The sequence below is a fragment of the Euphorbia lathyris genome, chromosome 1 (genome assembly GCF_963576675.1).
Source record: "Euphorbia lathyris chromosome 1, ddEupLath1.1, whole genome shotgun sequence".
NCBI classification, from domain to species: Eukaryota; Viridiplantae; Streptophyta; class Magnoliopsida; order Malpighiales; family Euphorbiaceae; genus Euphorbia; species Euphorbia lathyris.
In genome coordinates, this window is record NC_088910.1 from 90,820,206 (window position 1) to 90,839,383 (window position 19,178).

A 19,178-nucleotide genomic window follows, 5' to 3' on the forward strand; every position below is an offset into this window, starting at 1 on the left:
GTAATTTTGCCATTATTTGCAGGACTGAGCATAAGTTATGCAATCTCCAAGTTTGATGACACGGAATGTCAAATATTGTGAAATTCTACAAATAATAAGATATGGAGATCTGAATCGATTTGCAAGTAATAAGAGGCCTGATGCTGATGAAGCTTTCACTAAACATGAACAGTCCAAAAGGGAGTCGGTGATAGAAGGAATTACAATTCTGAAAAATCAAATCTGTTGTTAAAAATATGACGCTAACCGCTATACTTGACAAAACTAATATAAAAACCAACTTTTTGATAATATTATTAAAATAAAATATTGAATTGATAAATAACAAAAGGTCACATGTATAATTTGTAAATTTAACTAGAAACCTGATTTACCGTATAAATTCCTCTTAATACTATTGACCACCGTTAACATAAAAAACCAAAAAACTGAATAATAAAAATCCAATTTTATTTATTATAACTCTTTTATATTAATTTGAGAAAGGAAATGGAGTAAGAAATTATTACCAAAAAAATTATATATATATATATATATATAACTATAATTTTCATTTTTTCTAAAAAAAAATTATAATTTTTATTTTTGTAAGTAAAATTGGTGAAATATTCTACAATTTCAAATAATTATATTGACCAACTAATTTGAAATAAATAATGGATTAGAGTTTATTTATAGAATTGAACTCACATTTATGCAAATTGTAACTCTCTTATTATTTATTTATTTGATTTGGACACATTTTAAGTGAATTTTTTCTTAATTAAAATTCAAATTTTGAAATCTGTAAGTCCATAAAAAATAACCATTAAAGCTTATAGTATAAATGCACATTTCACATTAGAATAAATTTTTTTTTTTTTTTGAATCAAGAATAATTTTGTTTTAAGAAAGAAAAATAATTTAATTTAAGATTTGGATATAGAAACCGATTATTTAGAGAGTGAAAACTGGTAGCTACCTCTTTTGACTTGATAAGAATTCATTATATAAAGAATATAACTTGGGTAAAAAATACAAGACTGTTCTACTAGAAACAAACAAAAAAGTCTAGCTTTCTCCTTCTCTCCTCTCTTTTTCTTTTCTCTTTCATCTTCTTGTTTATTCCGGTGAATTTTGTTTATCCGGAATAAGAAAAACCCTCTATATTCTCTGTGGATACTGCGATTTTATCACCGTCATATCCTATTCTCTCCTGAGATAAACAAAATTAATAAACTAATAATCTACTTTTGATCGGAATCGACAATTTCGAGGCTTAAGTTTCTCTCTGATTATAATCCTAACTGTTTTTCCATCTCAATCGATTTGATTGCAGACCATAGGTTTTCAGTTTTTCGATAATCAATTTTCGTTTTCTTGGGGGTTTTTGGAATTTATCTCTCTCAATTGAAACTTACCCGAAACTGGTCGCTCGATCCGGTCATCGAGCGACAATGAAATCTGCGTCACTTGATTACTGGAGGAACTATTTCAACACGGCTAATTCGGATATATTCGGTATCATTGATCATGCGATCATGGTTGCTGCTTCGGATTGCCCTAAGGAGTTTCGGTTGCATAGGGATCGAATTGCAGAGAGATTGTTCTCTTGTACATTGACCCGGTGCTCCGGTTGCAATCAGGTGGAGCTGGCGGTGCCGACTCATGAAGGAGAAAATGATGTTGGAGGCTGCAAGAGAAGAGATGGAGGGAATGGTCTTCATGATGATGATGATGAGGGAGGTATTGATATTGAGGCTGGAGGCAGTAAGGAGAGCAAACTCATTAGTAGCAATAGGGATGGTAACAATTTTCATGGAGAGGTGAATGTGAATGATCAAATCCCTAATCTAAGTTATGGAGAGATAGAGGCCTTGACGGATGAGATTGAGGAGGAGTCTCAGGTAGTTGGTGAGGTCATGAGGATCAAGGACATTCTTCTTAACAGCAGAGATGAGGTATCTAGTTTTCTTAATGCTATTATATTAGTTTTTTCCTATCTTGTATGTAGTTTTCTCAGAATGTTTTGTTGGTGATTATCATCTTGAGTTCACTTATGTTAATCTCTGGCCCCTTGATTGTTCTTGTGGCAGCCTGATACTGTGTTATTTGAATCCTTGAGGAGGCTTCAGTTAATGGCTCTGACTATGGATACACTTAAGGTTTGATACTTTGTTCCTATTATTGAGATGGGAATTCGTTTGGCAATCACGAATTCTCATCTCCTAAGTTCATATACTGTTGCTTCTTGTAATAATGGAGCTGTTTTTCCTCAGGCAACTGAGATTGGAAAGGTTGTCAATGTTCTTCGCAAGCATGGATCAAAGCAAGTTTGTAATCTTGCACGAACTCTTGTAAAGTATGACACCAAACTTATTCTTTTGTCTTTTAACAGTGCGTTGGTGCCCTTTATGGAATTAACTATGGAGTACCATTGCATTAGGTTTTTGCTACTTGGGAACTGGTGGCTAAAGCACTCTATATATAGTCTAATAAAGCTCGCCTAATTATATTTCTATATGAGTTGATTGTGTCTGTTACGTGGTTCAATATGTTTCTCGAACAACTGAAGTCTTGTGAAACTATTTTAGATATCTAATTAGCGTGCTCTTTCATGATTCTGCTGCATTCGGTTATTGTTTGCTGTATGCATGAGCTGTAGTGCTTGCTTACTATATGTAGTCGTTATTATGTTTGTTAATCAATCATAATTTCACGAGTATCGTTTTGTGGGTTGCAGTGAATGGAAGGATTTGGTAGATGAATGGTATAGTGCTGCAAAGCCTATCAGAGGTAGGACAGTTAATATTTACTTTCATGTGCATCAGCTTTAGCAGTTGAAATGCTTACAGAATCTGACTATCATGGAATTTGTAGTTGATGAAGGTACCCCTGAGTCTGTGAATCCATCTGTTGTTGATGAGGAGGAAGGGCTTCCATCGCCTCCATTAGATGAAGCATATTTCTTTACTACTCAGACTGCTGGAATAGAACTATCACAAGTATGCATCGTTTTCTTTTTAGTTCTTCTTTGTTTGTGATCTTAAATTTGCTTTAGGACATTCCAGTTGTGTGGTCTGACTGGTTTTGCTTTTGGCTGGTGCTGTTACTGCTCAGGAAAAGTTCTTCGATGGCATGGATGATGATGGAAGTGAGTTGAATTTGCTCTCTCTTGTGCTTCTCATATATAGCTTTTGCTCTTCGGTTCTTTATTTGAATTCCCCACATTTAGATTCATGATTATGAATGGGGAATGTTGTTTCAGATCCTCAAAAGAGTGGGGAATTCGTCAAGAACCGTGAAAAAGGAAGAAAACCATCGATGGAGCATATCATAAAGCGAAAACAGCAGATCTCCCGTGAATCAAGTCATGTCGCCCAGGACAAGAAGAGTCAAGAAACAAGGAAGCAAGAACCTGTGGTGAAGCCAAGTAAGCCACCAATCTCTGGTTCTGGTCCTGGGAGACCTCTGAAACAAAAATCAAACAACGAATCAAAGGTTGAGCGCAAGATCATAATCCAGAGAAAGGCTTCAAATATTCAAAATGATGTAAGTATCAAAATCTGTATGAGGTTTGGATCAATGACCACAACTTTATATCTCACATTTATTACTCAACCAGAAATTCAAGTGTCCGGATGAAGCTGCTGTCCAGACAAAACTTGAAGCTACAAAAAGGAAACTACAGGAGCGTTATCAACAGGCTGAAAATGGTTAGTCTTAACGATTTCTAAAGATGCAATCGATGCTTGAGATCTAAATTGTGTTTTGATTGTAATGTATTAATTAGCTGGGATTAAAATGGACCTATTGAGACAGGCTAAGCATTTGAGTATCTGTAATCGCTCATTTATGATTTTCTTTTGCTGAACAGCGAAGAGACAGCGAACCATACAGGTCATGGAGTTGCATGATCTCCCGAAGCAAGGGGGTGTACAAAAAAATGCACACATGAGACCTGCGAACCATAACCGGCAATGGGCCCAAGGAAGGCGACAAGCTCAATAAGTCTTTGCATTTTGCAGTTTGATTTTCATTAGCCATTCTTAGTTTCATTGATTCTAAAAGAGAGGGAAGAATACAAATAAATCTGGGGCAAATTTAACTTGATCCATTTGCAGCAGCAATAAGAATTATGTGCACTGATACTTTAGTGGAGCAAGGCCATTCTGGATTTATTTCAGGGGGAAAAAAACATTTTGATTTTCACTTACAGACTACAGAGTCATTCCTGAGAGGGGCTGAATGGGGAGTAGGTTGTAAAGTTTTTTATTCACAGAGTCTAGATTCTCGGATGAACTTTTTTTACTGAGGAAAACCCTTTTTCACCTTAGAAAATGACAAATTTACTTGATGTAAAGGTACAGATGAATCTGCAGAGGATAAGTTTATATGACATGAAATTTAGATACATCCCCTAGACGACTGACTAGTTCTTGTCAAAACTTGAATGTTAGCTGATTAAAATTGAGTTGTTTCTTGTTCTAGTTTTGTTCATTTCTCCTTGGTTGTGCATATTATAAACAGAGGGACTACCCATAAAAATGATGACATGTGTCCTAAATGATTACGTGGGGGAAATGTATGGAGGTACTTGGAGGACCCGGTGCATATATAAAATCCCCAAATAATGAGTTAGTTATATCTCTGAAATTATCTTGTATGTGGAATTATATCAATCTTTGGTAAGGAGTATTTGATAATTTTCAAAGAAAGAAAAGAAAATAGGATATTATAAATTGGTGAAAAGAAGAGAATGTGAACATGAAGGTTCCTTGTCGGCCGATATATGTTTATTTTAATAGAAGTAGAAGTTTGACCAGAAAGTATTCCACGTGTTAAACACGTTTGCTTTAACCAAACCAACATAAGGTTCCAATATCTATTATCTATCTCTTTGGTACATTTCCTTCCATATGCACTGAAAGGAAATATTTAATAAGTCAAAGTATCATTTAACCACCATGCTCCCAGCAGTGGAATATTGCACACACCCACTTTGAAAAGATCATTTATTCTTTTCCAAAGAGCGATCTCTTTTCTACTAAATTATATATATCCATCTACTTTTATTATAATAGCTTCTTATTTTCAAAATTCTTGAATTTTACTTTTTACTAATTAAGTTAGCTCCAGGTGCTGGATCGTAAAAATAATGGATTGATCCGATATACAAAGAAAATTTTTTAAAGTTCAACCAAATTGTTGACTTCCTTAAACTAGATAGAATTAGACTATTGGACCAATAACAGATTGAATTATATTGTCGAAAGAAATGAAAAGCTATCGTAATTAAATTTATATTGCACGCATCAAACTTGGTAAAGGCTATGCTTACTTTGTTTTTAACAAAGTAAGCCTTACTTTGTGTGTTTTCACCATTGGATTAATTTTATACTCAATCATCCAATGGTGAAAACACACTAAACAATGGTACTTTGTCAAAAATAAAGTAATCATAGAAGGTACCATCAAACTTTACTTTACTTTATATAATTTTATAAATTTGATTCTATAATATTATTACATACTTAAATTATATATGTATTGCATATTATTATAAAGTTGTACTAAATTAAGTTTAATTATAATAGTATAAATATATGAATTATTTTTTGTTTGAATGGAAATTTCATTGATGAGTTTCAACGGGGAAACATTTTAACACAGAAATCATGAAACATCGGATAGCATATAATTGAGATGACCTGGCTAATGCAAGGGTTAAACCATTTGCTTGTCGTCTAATTAAACGGGCAGAGGACCTGCTATTACTTCGGAGGATAGCTTCCATCTTCCAATTAAGTCACCAAACTCTGAGCAGTCGATTCCGAGAGAGGAAAAAGCATCACAAACAATCTAGCACACCTTCCACTGTATCAGTCCTTCCTGTAACAAATTGCTCCTGGAAATCACTGATAGTAGCTCCAACCCCTATAAAACAAAACAACGCAATATATGAAGCACACGATAAACTTCTAAGCGGCGGGCAGTGGCAAACGTTGCTGCACTCCGGTTAGCGCTGAATTTGACGCACCCCTGACATTTGATGCATCTAAATCCATTTGCTAAGGTAGCCTAACCCGCCAAACACCACCTCTGTCAGAGATAAGAGTTGTCTACTGCCAAAGGAAGAATTGTGAGCCCTTCACCAGCTCCATAATGGAACAATGATCTTTCCTTTCAATTCTCAAGAGAGGACGATAATACAAAGAAAAACTCTATAAAATTCTGGGTATTGGAAGACTTATCATCAATTAACGACCCTAGTCTCGTTTCCTTCCACGCCTCCTTAACTTTTGGACATGGGATGAAAAGACGCCAAAGATCTTCAATATCTAAAGCACATATCACACACGAGCTGCACACATCCATGCCTCTAGTGAGTAATTTAGTCCGGGTAGGAAGGCAATCCCGAATGAGATGCCAACAGAAGTAACACACTTTATACCGCGCCTCAACCTTCAACATGAACTGACATTCACCCTCGACCAGCAACTCCGAACTATCTTCCATTACCTTCGTAGCCAACTTATACACGCTCTTCACTGAGTAACATCCATTTTTTTTGTCTCATTCCAAATCATCACGTCCTGTATGTCCTTCCACCGAATAAGAGTTTTAAGCATAGCCTGAACATATCATTGAAGGAAAAACTCTTGTAGTAATTCAACATCCCAATCAAGGGAGTTCGGGATAAATAAATCACAAACCTTCAAATTTTCTAACTGCAGAATCATAGGAGTTTGGATTCGCCTATACTGGCCATCCTAAAGCCATATATCCTTCCAAATACTGATATATTAGCCACTATCGACTTTCCACCGAAAGCCCTCTTGAAGTAGAAGTTTAAAGTTCTAAATACTCCTCCATATATAACTAGGTGAATGCCCTAGACTTGCATTCATGAAGACTCTTTAGGGTAATATTTAGCTTTAAAAACTCTACTGGAAAGAGAATTTGAAGTTGACATGAACATCCAACCTTGTTTACCCAACATTGCTAGGTTAAAGCCATGAAATTACGGAAGCTCAATCCACCAAAGTGCTTAGGAATGCACTATCGTTCCCAGGACGTCCAATTTAATCCCATGTGTCGTTCTTATTCTTACCCCCAACAAAATGAATTTAACACCTACTGAAGTTCCTAGGCTGTAGATACAGGAAGAAAAAAACTCATCAAATATATAGGTATAGCCTGACATGCAGCTCAGATTAACACAGCTTTACCTACCTTAGATAAAGGCTTACCCCTCCAATTGTGCAGCTTATTCCACAGCTTATCTTTAAAGTGAGAAAAAGCTGTGTTCTTGTTTCTCCAAACCAAGGAAGGCAATCCAAGATACCGACCAATATTAATCGGATTGTACACACTAACGATGAAGAAAATCGCCTAAGGCAACTCTAGGGCAGCGTTACTATTGCAAAGAATACCAAACTTAACATAATTAATTGCATGCCATGATGCTGCCTCATATACTCTAAGAATATGCTTCAACTATCCACTCTCTGCAATGCTAACCTGAAAAAACAAAAAAAAGCATCGTCTGCAAAAAGCAAATGAGAAATCGAAGGAGCACCACGGCCAACTCGTGCCCCATATAGTCAACTAGAGCGTTCAACTTTAGACAACAGAACGAAAAGCCCTTTCACTAATATTAAAAAGAGGTATAAGGAGACAGAGGAACCCCCTGCCTGAGTCCTCTCTGAGGAGAAAGCGGCCTAGCCAACTGGTCATTAACCTTCATTAAGTATTGTGCAAAAGTAACGAATAAAATAATATAATTGACCGACTTATCAAAGAAGTCCACTTTTATTAAAATGGCAGACAAATAATCCAGCCAACCCTGCCATAAGTCTTATTGATATTGATTTTCAAAGTTACATCACTCTTCTTTTTAGCTACACGCCGCTTCATGCTATGTATTACTTCGAACGCTATCAGGACATTATCATGAATGGATTGACCCTTAATAAATGGAGACTGATTCTCAAATATAAGACAGGGCAATAAAGTTTTCAATCGATTAGCCAGAACTTTTGAGATAATTTTACAAACCACATTTCTGAATCCCTAAATCAGATTTGGACTGAATTTTTGGACAATCAAATTATAGAGATTTAATTTTATAAATTCATGAATTTCAATTAAATATTGGAGATTTCAAAACCCTCAAATTGAACCAAACTATGCATGTCCCTAAATATAATGGTCCATTTTACCGTTGTTCAAAATAATCACTTTGATAACATGTAACTCTCATTGTACAATTGATGGAGATGATATTTTTAAGCAACTTTAATTTTTAAACTTTCTAATTTTTATATTATTTAAGTGCTGTTTAGGTAGAAGAAAGAAATTGGTTGTTTAGAAAGAAAAAAACTCCAAATATAATGATTTGGGAAATAAAAAACAATGGTTTCATGGGAAATGTGGCTCGAAACAACTTTAATTTTTGAAATTTTCTATTTTAATATCGATCAATTTAACTTGATGAACGGTATATAAAAAAAAAAAAAAATTAGAGGTCATGATATTCAATTTTAAAATTTATGAAGCATAAACAAAAGTTGAGAGACCATAAATATAATTTACCCATTTATTTTCATTCGTACAAAAAAAAAATGGTAGTGTCATTCATGACGTACTTAGGGCATAAACATTTCTGTTTAAGTCAAGTCTTTGGGTGTTATCTAGTTTTATCCAGTGAAAGGTATTTCGTTTATACTAGTTCTTAAAGCGAGCTTCTTCTTCTTCTTTAAAATATATTTTCCTAAATTAAAATTTTAATTGTTCCAGTTACTGGTAACTTAATTAGGCACTAATATATTATTATGCATGTCAACCTCATAATTATGGAAAATTATTTCTTAATATACATTGTTTGCAATTAAGGCAATTTCATTATGGGTGGGATTTGATTCCAGATTTTTGTTGTTCCACTTTTTTGTATGATCTTGAGGAGCGTGGTTTTTACCGCTTCTCTTGATATGGTTTTGTTTTGAGCTTTTGTATTTGGTTCTTTGTAACTTTTCTTTGCTCTTTTAATAATATTGGTTCGGGTTTGCTGTGATTTTCAGAGGTGTCAGCATAGCTGGGATGACTGTTTTTTTACGCTTTCTCGTTAACCAGCCTTTAATAAAACAAAAATCCCTTTTTTTAATTTTAAATAGAAAAACTTTCTTAGTTAATAAATTAAAATCATTAATTTCTCTTTTTTTACTGGAAACATTACTTCCATAAATTAAGAGAAAAAGCATTACAAATAAACGGGTGAGGCTCATATAACCAAACTTCATGATCAAAATAAGAAACAACTGCTCGAGCTACGGAATGAGTCGCAGAGTCCGCTGATTGGTAAACAAATAACAAATAAGCATTCGAGATATCTTTCAAAAGGGATTTCATCATCAATTTCTTATTTAGACCGAGCATTTTACTTTATAAGATATTGACTTCATCTGTTTGTTTTAGAAAATCATACTTCTTCTTTTAAAGACTATTAAGAAATGTGGTTGTCTTATAGTTTAAACTAAATATCGAAAATTTTCAACTAGTTTGATAAAATAAGTTTAAAATTTCAACTACATTAAATGTTATTACTAATAATAATCATTGAAAATTTTATATAAATGATTAATGTACATTATGAGTGTTTTCAGAATTGAAAGTAAAATGAGAGTTAAGATATTACAGTAAAACCTCTATATAGGAATACGTTTGGGACCGGACAATTTGTATAACAATTGGGAGGTTATTCTTATATAGAGTTTGGTACCCAAAAAAAAAAAATCAACACTTAAAGTTTATAAATTTAATGTTTAGCATATCAAGTCTACGAGTTTTATTTCCAATACCTAAAGAATTGGAAGAGTTTTGAGTTTAGTTTCCAATACATAAAGAAAAGAGTTTTATGGGAAAATGGTAAGAATTTATAGTTAAAGTTGGAATTTGTGTGCCAACTCATATTTAATCTCAATAATTTTTAAATTTTTTAATAAATTTTGTTTAAATCCTTAATACATATATACATTATTTACATAATTATTCCTATATAGAGGTATGGTTTCTAAAGGTGGGACTTGGATTATGTATAACAATTAACATTTGGGAGGTTATTCTTATTTATAACCGGCCCAAGTTGGGACCGAAATTTTTTATAACAAATTGGAGGTTATTCTTATATAGAGTATTCCTATATAGAGGTTTTACTGTAATGTCAAATATGTTTGTCTGTCTAAAACTTATCAGTGTGATCAACTAATTCTGGAACTTTCTTGTTATTTCTTGTAGGCTATTTGATGTAACAACAGTTTGCCACTTGACCGAGCATATATTTGGACAATCAATCAACTTTTTGGTTCAAGATACAGAGATTAAATTTCCAAACAACTTTTTTGATATATTTTGTTAGGTAAATAGGAAATTGTATGTATCTTTCTTGATGAAATTAACTTTACAAACAACTTTTCGGATATATATTGTAATTATTGGATGGTTGACCTTTCAATTTTTATTATATGATAACTTTTTATGGTTAATTTGTGTTAAGATGTTTTAATTGTGAAAAATGACGATTTAACAAACCATTGTTTATTATTATATATTTTGTGATAAAGACGTTTTGAATTGTGAAAAATGATGATTTAACGAGAGCATTATTATAAATATGTTTTAATAAGGGATTCATTTATTATTAATAATATATTTTAATAAGGGTTTTTAATTATTATAATTAGTGGCTTTTGAACATCTAATTAGTTTTTAATAAGTGTTTTTTGTCTTATTATAATTAGTTTTAATAAGTGGATATTTAATTATTATAAACGTTTTTTTAATAATGGTAGATTTTCCATTATTATAAGTTTAATAATAAGCGGTCTCATTTCCGTTATTAAAAACAATTAGCAAGGCAACGTTTAACAAGGGGCCATAAGGGGCTTTTCCACTTATTAAAAGCTTTTACTAAGGGTATTTGGACTTTTAATAACGATTTTCCCCCTTACTAAAAGCCATTCTTTTTTGTAGTGAGGGCTTAGAGCCAAAAGGGCCATTTTTTTTACTATATATAAAATAATTTTTTCATTATAAATATAGTTATAATTTCCAGGAGGAGCAACTAATATGATATTTTAAGGTTAAAATGGATTCAAATTTCTGTTTTAAACTTTTAAGGACATTTTTAATATTATTATTAAAGACCCTTTATCTTTTATTTCATCTAGGTAGCATAAAATGTCAGAACGGGTGTGTTGGTTTTGTGAATACCCAAATCCAAACACTTGCTAACCTTAGAGCATTTCTAATAGATTATACTACCAATCACTCAATATATGTGACACATCATCAATAGGAGACCAATTTAATAAACTTTCATTTTATTAAACTATCACCTCCAATGGATTATACTCCAACCACTTAATCATATAAGACCTATAATTAATTTAATTATATATTATATCACTTTTTAATAAAAAAATAAAAATAATAATAAAAAATTGCAAAGCCTGCCTTTAGTAGCCTTTACACTCTCCTCAATGGTATCATTTTTTTTTTGTTTGGGGGTTAATGAGCTTTTCATTGACCTTCATTGGGGATGCTCTTATTGATTTACAGCAGAATAGAATGACATTATTGAAGTAGAAATAATCCAAATTCAATCACTAATGTTTAATTTATGAATTCCATTGTTGTCTCGGCCCCACTTGAATGGGTCAACTCGATTAATTCAGATCTAATAGGCAAATTAATATGGAGAAATATAAAATAAGAAAAAAATATAAAACTAAACCTTGTGATTTAGCTGATTTGAAAACATAGTTCTTATAGTTTATAAGTTTGTAAATGGAAGTTTTGTGCCTTATGAAATTTGTAGTTTGGAGATTCCGACGAAGGATGTGGAAGAGGATTCATATCTTCCTGGAGGTAAATTGACATTTGATGGGGCTGAGAATGGTGGTAAATCTGGTCATGATGCTCTTGAAGTTGAGAGGAAAGCTAATTATGCTAAAATTGTTTCTAATAATCGTATTAAGTTTGCGCAAAATGCTCTGCATTTTGTTCATCCGACTGGTAAATATAAAGTGAAGATATTGAAGTTTCATTAAGAGGGATTGCACGAAGAAGTAGATAGTTGGAAATTTTCCTTGCTTGGATGTGTTATGGAGGTGCTACTCCGAGATTTCAGCAGATAAAGATTTATGCACTAAATCAATGGAAACAATTTAGGCTTCTTTTTGTTCATGAGGCACAGAACACAACCTTTTATTATTTAATTTTAATATTGAGGAAGGACAATAGTTTGTGCTTAGTAATGTCTATTATACATTTAATAGAAAGCCATTTGTGTTGCGTGCTTGGACTCCTATCATGAAATTAGATATGTACATATATTGTTTAGAAACTTTCAGTTTGGGTTTAATTTCCTTATTTGTCTTGGGAATTTTGGTCTATATCCTTTCTTAGTAGGATTGCCATTGGATATCCACTTTTCTGTAATGAGTGTATGACAACTAAAGCGAGATTAGGTTTTGCGCGAGTTCAATTAAAATGGAGATTAATGGGGCTTTTCAGATTTCATTACTTTGGAAGATGAGGCTGGGGAAAAGTTTGTCTCAACGAGTGTTTTATGAATGGAGACCGATAGTTTGTAATGTTTGTAAAGGGTTGGGGCATTCAACCAATGATTATTCATCCAAAGTTGTTTAGGTTTGGAAGCCTAAGGGTGTTGCTGTATTGGGAGATTAGATTGTTCATAAGGAAGACGCGAAGTCTAGTTTTGTTCCTGAAGTGGTTAAGAAACGAGTTGGCGTCATTCCACTTTTACAACCTATGATTACGGGCGAGGTGAGTGTTCATAAAGATGATGATTGGCTCACTATTGTCAAGAGGAAGTTTGTTAAATCTTCTAGAAATACAGGGGGCTCTAATAAGGTTACTAAAAATCCTAATAACAGAGGTGTAGGGGCTATTGGTGAAGGTAGAGAACCGAGGGCTCGAAAACCACATGATAAATTGTAGTGGATGTATGGGATATCAGAGGCCTTAATGATCCTGCTAAGCAGAACGATGTTAATAAGTTGATTAGAAAATGACATTTGCAGTCTTTTGGTATTATTGAAACTTGAGTTCGGCTGCCTAATGTTAAGAAGATTTAGAAAGGGTTGCATCTTCGTGATTGGATGATGGTTCATAATATTAGTGTTACAAATCTTGTTCGAATTTGGATTGTGTTTAATCCATAAGTTTCCAGGTTTATGTGGTGGCTAGTTCTCCTCAATATATTCATTATAAAGTGGTGTTTGATTCACAAGTATTTTGGTGGATGGTAGCTTATGTTAGTAAATGATTCGGAGGAAAGGAAAGATTTATAGGATGCGTTTCAGTCTCTTTCTAGTTTGTCTCCTGGAGCTTGGCTTATTTAGGGAGATTTTAATTGTGTTTTGTGTAGTGAGGAGAAGTTTGGGTAATATTGAGTATTCTGATAATGTTTGTTTTAGAGCTGCTATTGAGGGAGCTGACTTGACTGAGCTTGATTGGAAGGGTTGTAAATTCACATAGACTAATCAACAACTTGATTATAAAAGAATTTGGTGCAAATTCGATATAACTTTATCCAATGTTGGTTGGTTAGATTTATTCTCGAATTCTTTTGTAGAGATTCTTCCTGCAGGTACTTCTGACCATTATTCTTTGGTCCTTAGTGGTTGGTAAGATATGTGATTGCTATAAGCATACAACGAATTTAAGAGCAAGCGAACCCTATTGTATCAAGTAATAAAGTGTTCTGAAGAACAATATCGATCTCACAAAGACTAGTACCTAATGCTCTATTCGTACTCAAATTCTATATTATCCAAGATATCAGTTAAATGAATTCTGTATTTTTATACTAATAAAGCAAATAATAAAATAGCAAAGCGTTTGAACAACTAATTTGTTAAATGTATGAATGGGAGACTAGGATTTAAGATCCTCGTACTAACTCTTATGGATCAATAAGTGTATGCTGTGTGCATTTAAAGGTTAAGTCGAGACGGTGATTTTCCATTAGAAAATAGTAACTCCTGTCAAGAAGTGATAAATCTACCTCAAACACTATTAGATCGATGCTTTGTTAGGTAAAATCTCTAATTGTGTTTGAAGGCATTACACACTATGAAAACCAAGGCTAAACCGCAACCTAAACCACAACCTAAACCACGAAGCCACATTATCCGGTTAAGGTATAGGATTAACTAATATGCTAAGTTGAATCGTTTACTTGGTTAGGTTTCTTAGATATCTTAGATAGAGGTAAGCAATATTTTAGTTAATTCTCCATTTAAATCCTACAATATAACATAAACGCCTATTTAACGATCTATACTTGTTAAGCACGGTTCACCATCTTCTTAACCTATAGTGTTTTAGCTCGTATATAACACAAAGGCATAATGGGATGGACTGTATATGAACTCATGCTTAACAAGTACATATTATTAATTCAAAGTGCGGATGGAAGAGAGTGTAGATGAAGAGAAATTTGAACTAGATAAACTTTACTTGGAAACAAAAGGGGAAATTAACAAACTAATGTTAAAGCTTGCTTAACTAAACTCATAATGGAACGAAAACAATGAACTAAACTAAGAAAAAAAACGAATTAAAACTAAACTAAATGCGAAAGTAGGTGAAAATGTAAGAACGACTAAACTAATTATTAATTACAATGAAAAGTTCTTATTTACAGGGATCAAAGACTCCTATAAACCCTCGAACGTCCCCTAATCCTTTAGTGGGTCTTCTATCCCGCTCCTTGTCGGATTAGAGTTGTGGAAATTGGATAAACCGAGCATTTCTAGGTAGAGTTTTAATGGAGTTTAATTTCTCTTTTCTATTGTAGCTCGTCGATCTGCTAGGATGTAGCCCGCCGAGCTGCCACCACTTAAGTTTGAGTTATGCGTCTTGACTTTATATTTCCTCCGTTGACTCAAAAATGTAGCTCGGCGAGCAGTTATTGTTGAAATTTTCAATTCTCTTTGTTTAAGGTCTGAAACTCCCTAAAATAACTCAATACTTTAATTAAGACTAGAATAAGATAAAAAAAACCACTCATGTTAAAACTCAAGTTTGATGAAGTTTTTATTATGACCAAAATTATAATTAAAGAATTAGATTCTTCAAGTAATTAAAATTAATTAATATATTGTCATTATATACTAATAATTTTATTTATGTGATTCATGCTAAATAAGGCATTATAGGTAGGAGTGAGCAGAACCGAATCAAAAACCTATAAACCGAAAAAATTGGATCGAAAAAGCCGAATCAAACCGAACCGAATTATAATTTAGTTCGGTTCGGTTCTAATTTTGAAAATAGTTTGATTTTCGGTTTGGTTTGGTTCTATTCGATTTTAAACCGAACAAAACCAAACAGAAATATAATATATACTTTTTAGGATTTTAATTAACTAAATACAATTAAATAATTCCTCTTACATCTCTCTGGAACAAATTCGCACTCGGTACTAGGGCTGGGCACAGTTCGGTCCAAGTCGGGGATTCATGAATCTCCAGTATTGGATTGAAATTCAGAGATTAATAAAAGGAAATCTCCAGAATTGGATTGAAAGAATAAATCTCCAGAATTGAATTGCCCCATAATTTCAGTCCAGTCCAGTTCGGGGATTCGGAGATTCGGTTCTGGTCCAATCCAATATAATTTTTCGGTGATTCAGATAAATATCTAATAGTTTAGGTCCTAAAAAATAAATTAAAAATTTAATTTACAAGATAATAAAATATAAAATTTTACTATCTTACATAACTTGAAATAAATGATATTTTTTTTAGGAAGTAAACAACATTCATTAAAAGTTATAGTAGACAACAAGGCTAAAAAAACCCACAAAATCAAAGTATTAAAAGTTACGGTAGACAACAAGGCTAAAAAAACCCACAAAATCAAAGTTACAAAATAACAAATCCGGGTAAATTTCATCAATGGTGTACAACCATTGTCTCGTTTCACACTTTGGTGTACAACCTTCATTTTGTCTCACTAATATGTACGACCTTATAAGTGACCTCCCACTTTGGTGTACAGCAGGTAAAAATGACCAATCAACGCATGGTCAACGCGCCACCTCGTCATTTTCATCCAAGTCATTAGTAAAAGTGGGATCCACAAATTAAAAAAAAATTCACCCTTCTCCTTCTATCTCTTCATCTTCTTCCCCTCCATTTCTTTCTCTCTCTAACTCATCTCTCTCTTCAAATTTCTCTCTCTAACTCATCTCTCTTATATTAAAATACAAGTGAAGATGAAATTTTCTATCATATCCATTTTCTTAATTATCTAACAAAAAGTTATCATGATGATGTTAAGCTTTTCAGAAATTTTTTAGCTGAGCTCTCAATTCTTGTCATTTTTATGGGATGCCCATACACCCAGGGACGGATCCAGGAATTCTAGAATGTGGGGGCAAACTATATATGATAAAAAAAACACAAAAGTGCAGCAAACTAACCATCACTGTTAATAACAACAAAAAAATACATAAAATACAGCAAAAAAAAATACATAACAGCAAGAAAATACATAACAATAAATACAGCAAACCGTCCCTGTTAATAACATACAAAAAATACACAAACTACAATACAGAGAAGGAATAAAAAAGAATTAGCAAATCAAAATACACACAAAAAATACATAAAAAAGGAACAAACCAAATAAACCGACACAGCCTACTGCTGCTTTGTTCGAACCGACTGCTGAGAGAGAAGGAGTTGTTCTAGAAAATTAGGATAGGAGACCTGGACGGACAGTGAGTGAGAGAGAGAGAGAGATCGTGAAAGAGAGGGACGATCGATTATGATTTTCAATTCGAAATTAAGAGAAGAGGAACGATTGGGGATTTTGTGAGGAGAGACTGATAGTTCCTGAAACAAAAGAAATAGGACAGAAAAGGGAGGCTTTATTGGTGGCGATAGATTAGGTTTTAAATTGAAACTTGCTGCACAAAATGAAACCACGTCGTTCCATTTAAATAGAACGACGTCGCTCCACTTAAATGGAACGACGTCGTTTCGTTTTGTGCAGCAAGTTAAACCTAAACAACAGACTAATCTTCTTCCTCAGCCTTCCGTAAACTTCAGCCACCATTAATGGCTTCTTTTCCTGCAATTTCTGAAGGGGCAAATCCAAACAATTGAAAATTCATGCCTGGGGTTTTATAGGTTTCTAAATCTCAGTGGGGGCAAGTGCCCCCATTGCCCCCACTGTAGATCCGTCCCTGCATACACCTAGTCGTGAGTTTTTTTTTATTAACTCTAATTGTACTTAACTATAGCTTAAGCTTTAATTGGTTCTTTGACAGAAACTATATCAATTCTTTATACAAAAATCTAATTTTTTTGAATCCAAACTTTGTGTTAATTAATCGATTGTTATGCTACCTTAATTAATTAGATATTCAGAAGAAGATAAAGAGATTTGAAAGTGATAATTTATATGTATGAGTAATTGATTTTGTAAGATGGAGCAAAAAGGTGCCAAAAGCTACAGGGACCAGCATTCCTGAGCATATAATGAAAGAAACTGCTTTAAATTTGGATTAAAAAAAGTAATACAGAATTATAAGTTAAAATAATAAATTAGCAAGAACAATTATATGGTGAGTTAGCTATGCTAAAGAAAGAAACTCATAGATGGACATTCGTTATTTACTAAAACAAATATGATCGAGAATTTTGTCTTCCCTTGTATTCTAATATGAGAGAGATGGGTTAGAGAGAGAAATAATTTTTTAGAGAGAGAAAGAAAATTTTTAGAGAGATGAATTAGAGAAAGAGATGAGTTAGAGAGAGAGAAATGGAGTGAAGAAGATGAAGAGATGGAAGGAGAAGGGTAAAAGAGAGAAAGGTAAAAATTAATTTTTTTAAATTTATGGGTCCCACTTTTACTAATGACTTGGATGAAAATGATGAGGTGACGAGTTGACTATGCGTTGACCGGTCATTTCTACCTGCTGTACACCAAAGTGGGAGGTCATCTATAAGGTCGTACATATTAGTGAGACAAAATAAAGGTTATACATCAAAGTGTGAAACGGGGTAAAGGTTGTACATCATTGATGAAATTTACCCTAACAAATCCATAAAAACAAACAACCTTTAATTCAAAAAAAGACAACACTTCATTAGCAAGAAAAATATATAGTTAATATAGAACTATTCAATAGCTATGATAAAATAGAGGCATAAGACAACAAGATTCACTTAAAGAATCATATACAGAATAAACACAAAATTAATTCGACAAACACATGATTTGAGACCATAATATGCAAATTTTTCCCAAGAGAATAAACAGACGTTCCAAATTAAGACAGTTCATACCATAACAATGACCAAAACAAGGATTGCAGAATACTGAAATGGAATTGTCATTGTTGCAGAATACCTAAACTAAATCCAAAAACTCATAATAATCAATAAAAAAAGTTTTTACTTGCATTAATATGTATCTGTTGGCGGCTTTAATTAGAAGACCACAATTGAAATGCTTGAATCATAGGAAAGCAACTTGTTGTAGAATATGCCATTGAAAACTAAAACATAATATACTAAAACATGCCATTGAAAAGGGAAATTGCTGATACATTTCCAGAAGAAATAAGATGGTCGATCATGGTTGTCTTCAACATTTCGATATATATCAGAAACTGAAATTAGTAAAGAAATGTTCAATATGGTCGGTCCATAATAGATTGCAATTAAGGCCAGGTGATGTGTGTATGCAAAGCTTCTTAAGCCCACTTAAAAAATATCAAGTAAGCAAGCTATATACATAAAGTCAATTCACTTTCATAGTAATTCACTACTGGTCATTCCACTGTTTCATTCACATATAGCTTGTTGCTATGGTGCCTCTGAAGATCAAATATTTAAGAATACTAGAATACAAAATAAACTAGGTTCAATCATCTTAAAAAAAAACGATCACAAAATAAGTAGCTACCCAAGTCAAAAATATAAACAACATCATAAATTATAATAGTAACAACTTAGATAGCTAGCCAAGTTAAAAACTACATCAATATATAATCAATTCACAAACTCCATTGTTTTTCACACATTAAAGGTTCAATCATCTTTTAAACAAAAACGATCACAAAATAAGTAGCTAGCCAGGTGAAGAAAATTTTC

General features: G+C 33.0%; 1 protein-coding gene across 1 annotated transcript; it reads left to right on the top strand.

Moving 5' to 3' along the window:
• The first annotated feature begins 1,035 nt into the window (after window positions 1–1,035).
• LOC136206445 (probable mediator of RNA polymerase II transcription subunit 26b) lies at window positions 1,036–4,479 on the top strand. The gene is made up of 9 exons (XM_065997504.1): window positions 1,036–1,940; window positions 2,076–2,144; window positions 2,259–2,341; window positions 2,723–2,775; window positions 2,860–2,984; window positions 3,100–3,133; window positions 3,248–3,531; window positions 3,605–3,695; window positions 3,857–4,479. The coding sequence occupies exons 1-9, from the start codon at window positions 1,437–1,439 to the stop codon at window positions 3,988–3,990; spliced, it is 1,377 nt and encodes a 458-aa protein (XP_065853576.1). The 5' UTR covers window positions 1,036–1,436; the 3' UTR covers window positions 3,991–4,479.
• The last annotated feature ends 14,699 nt before the right edge of the window (window positions 4,480–19,178 follow it).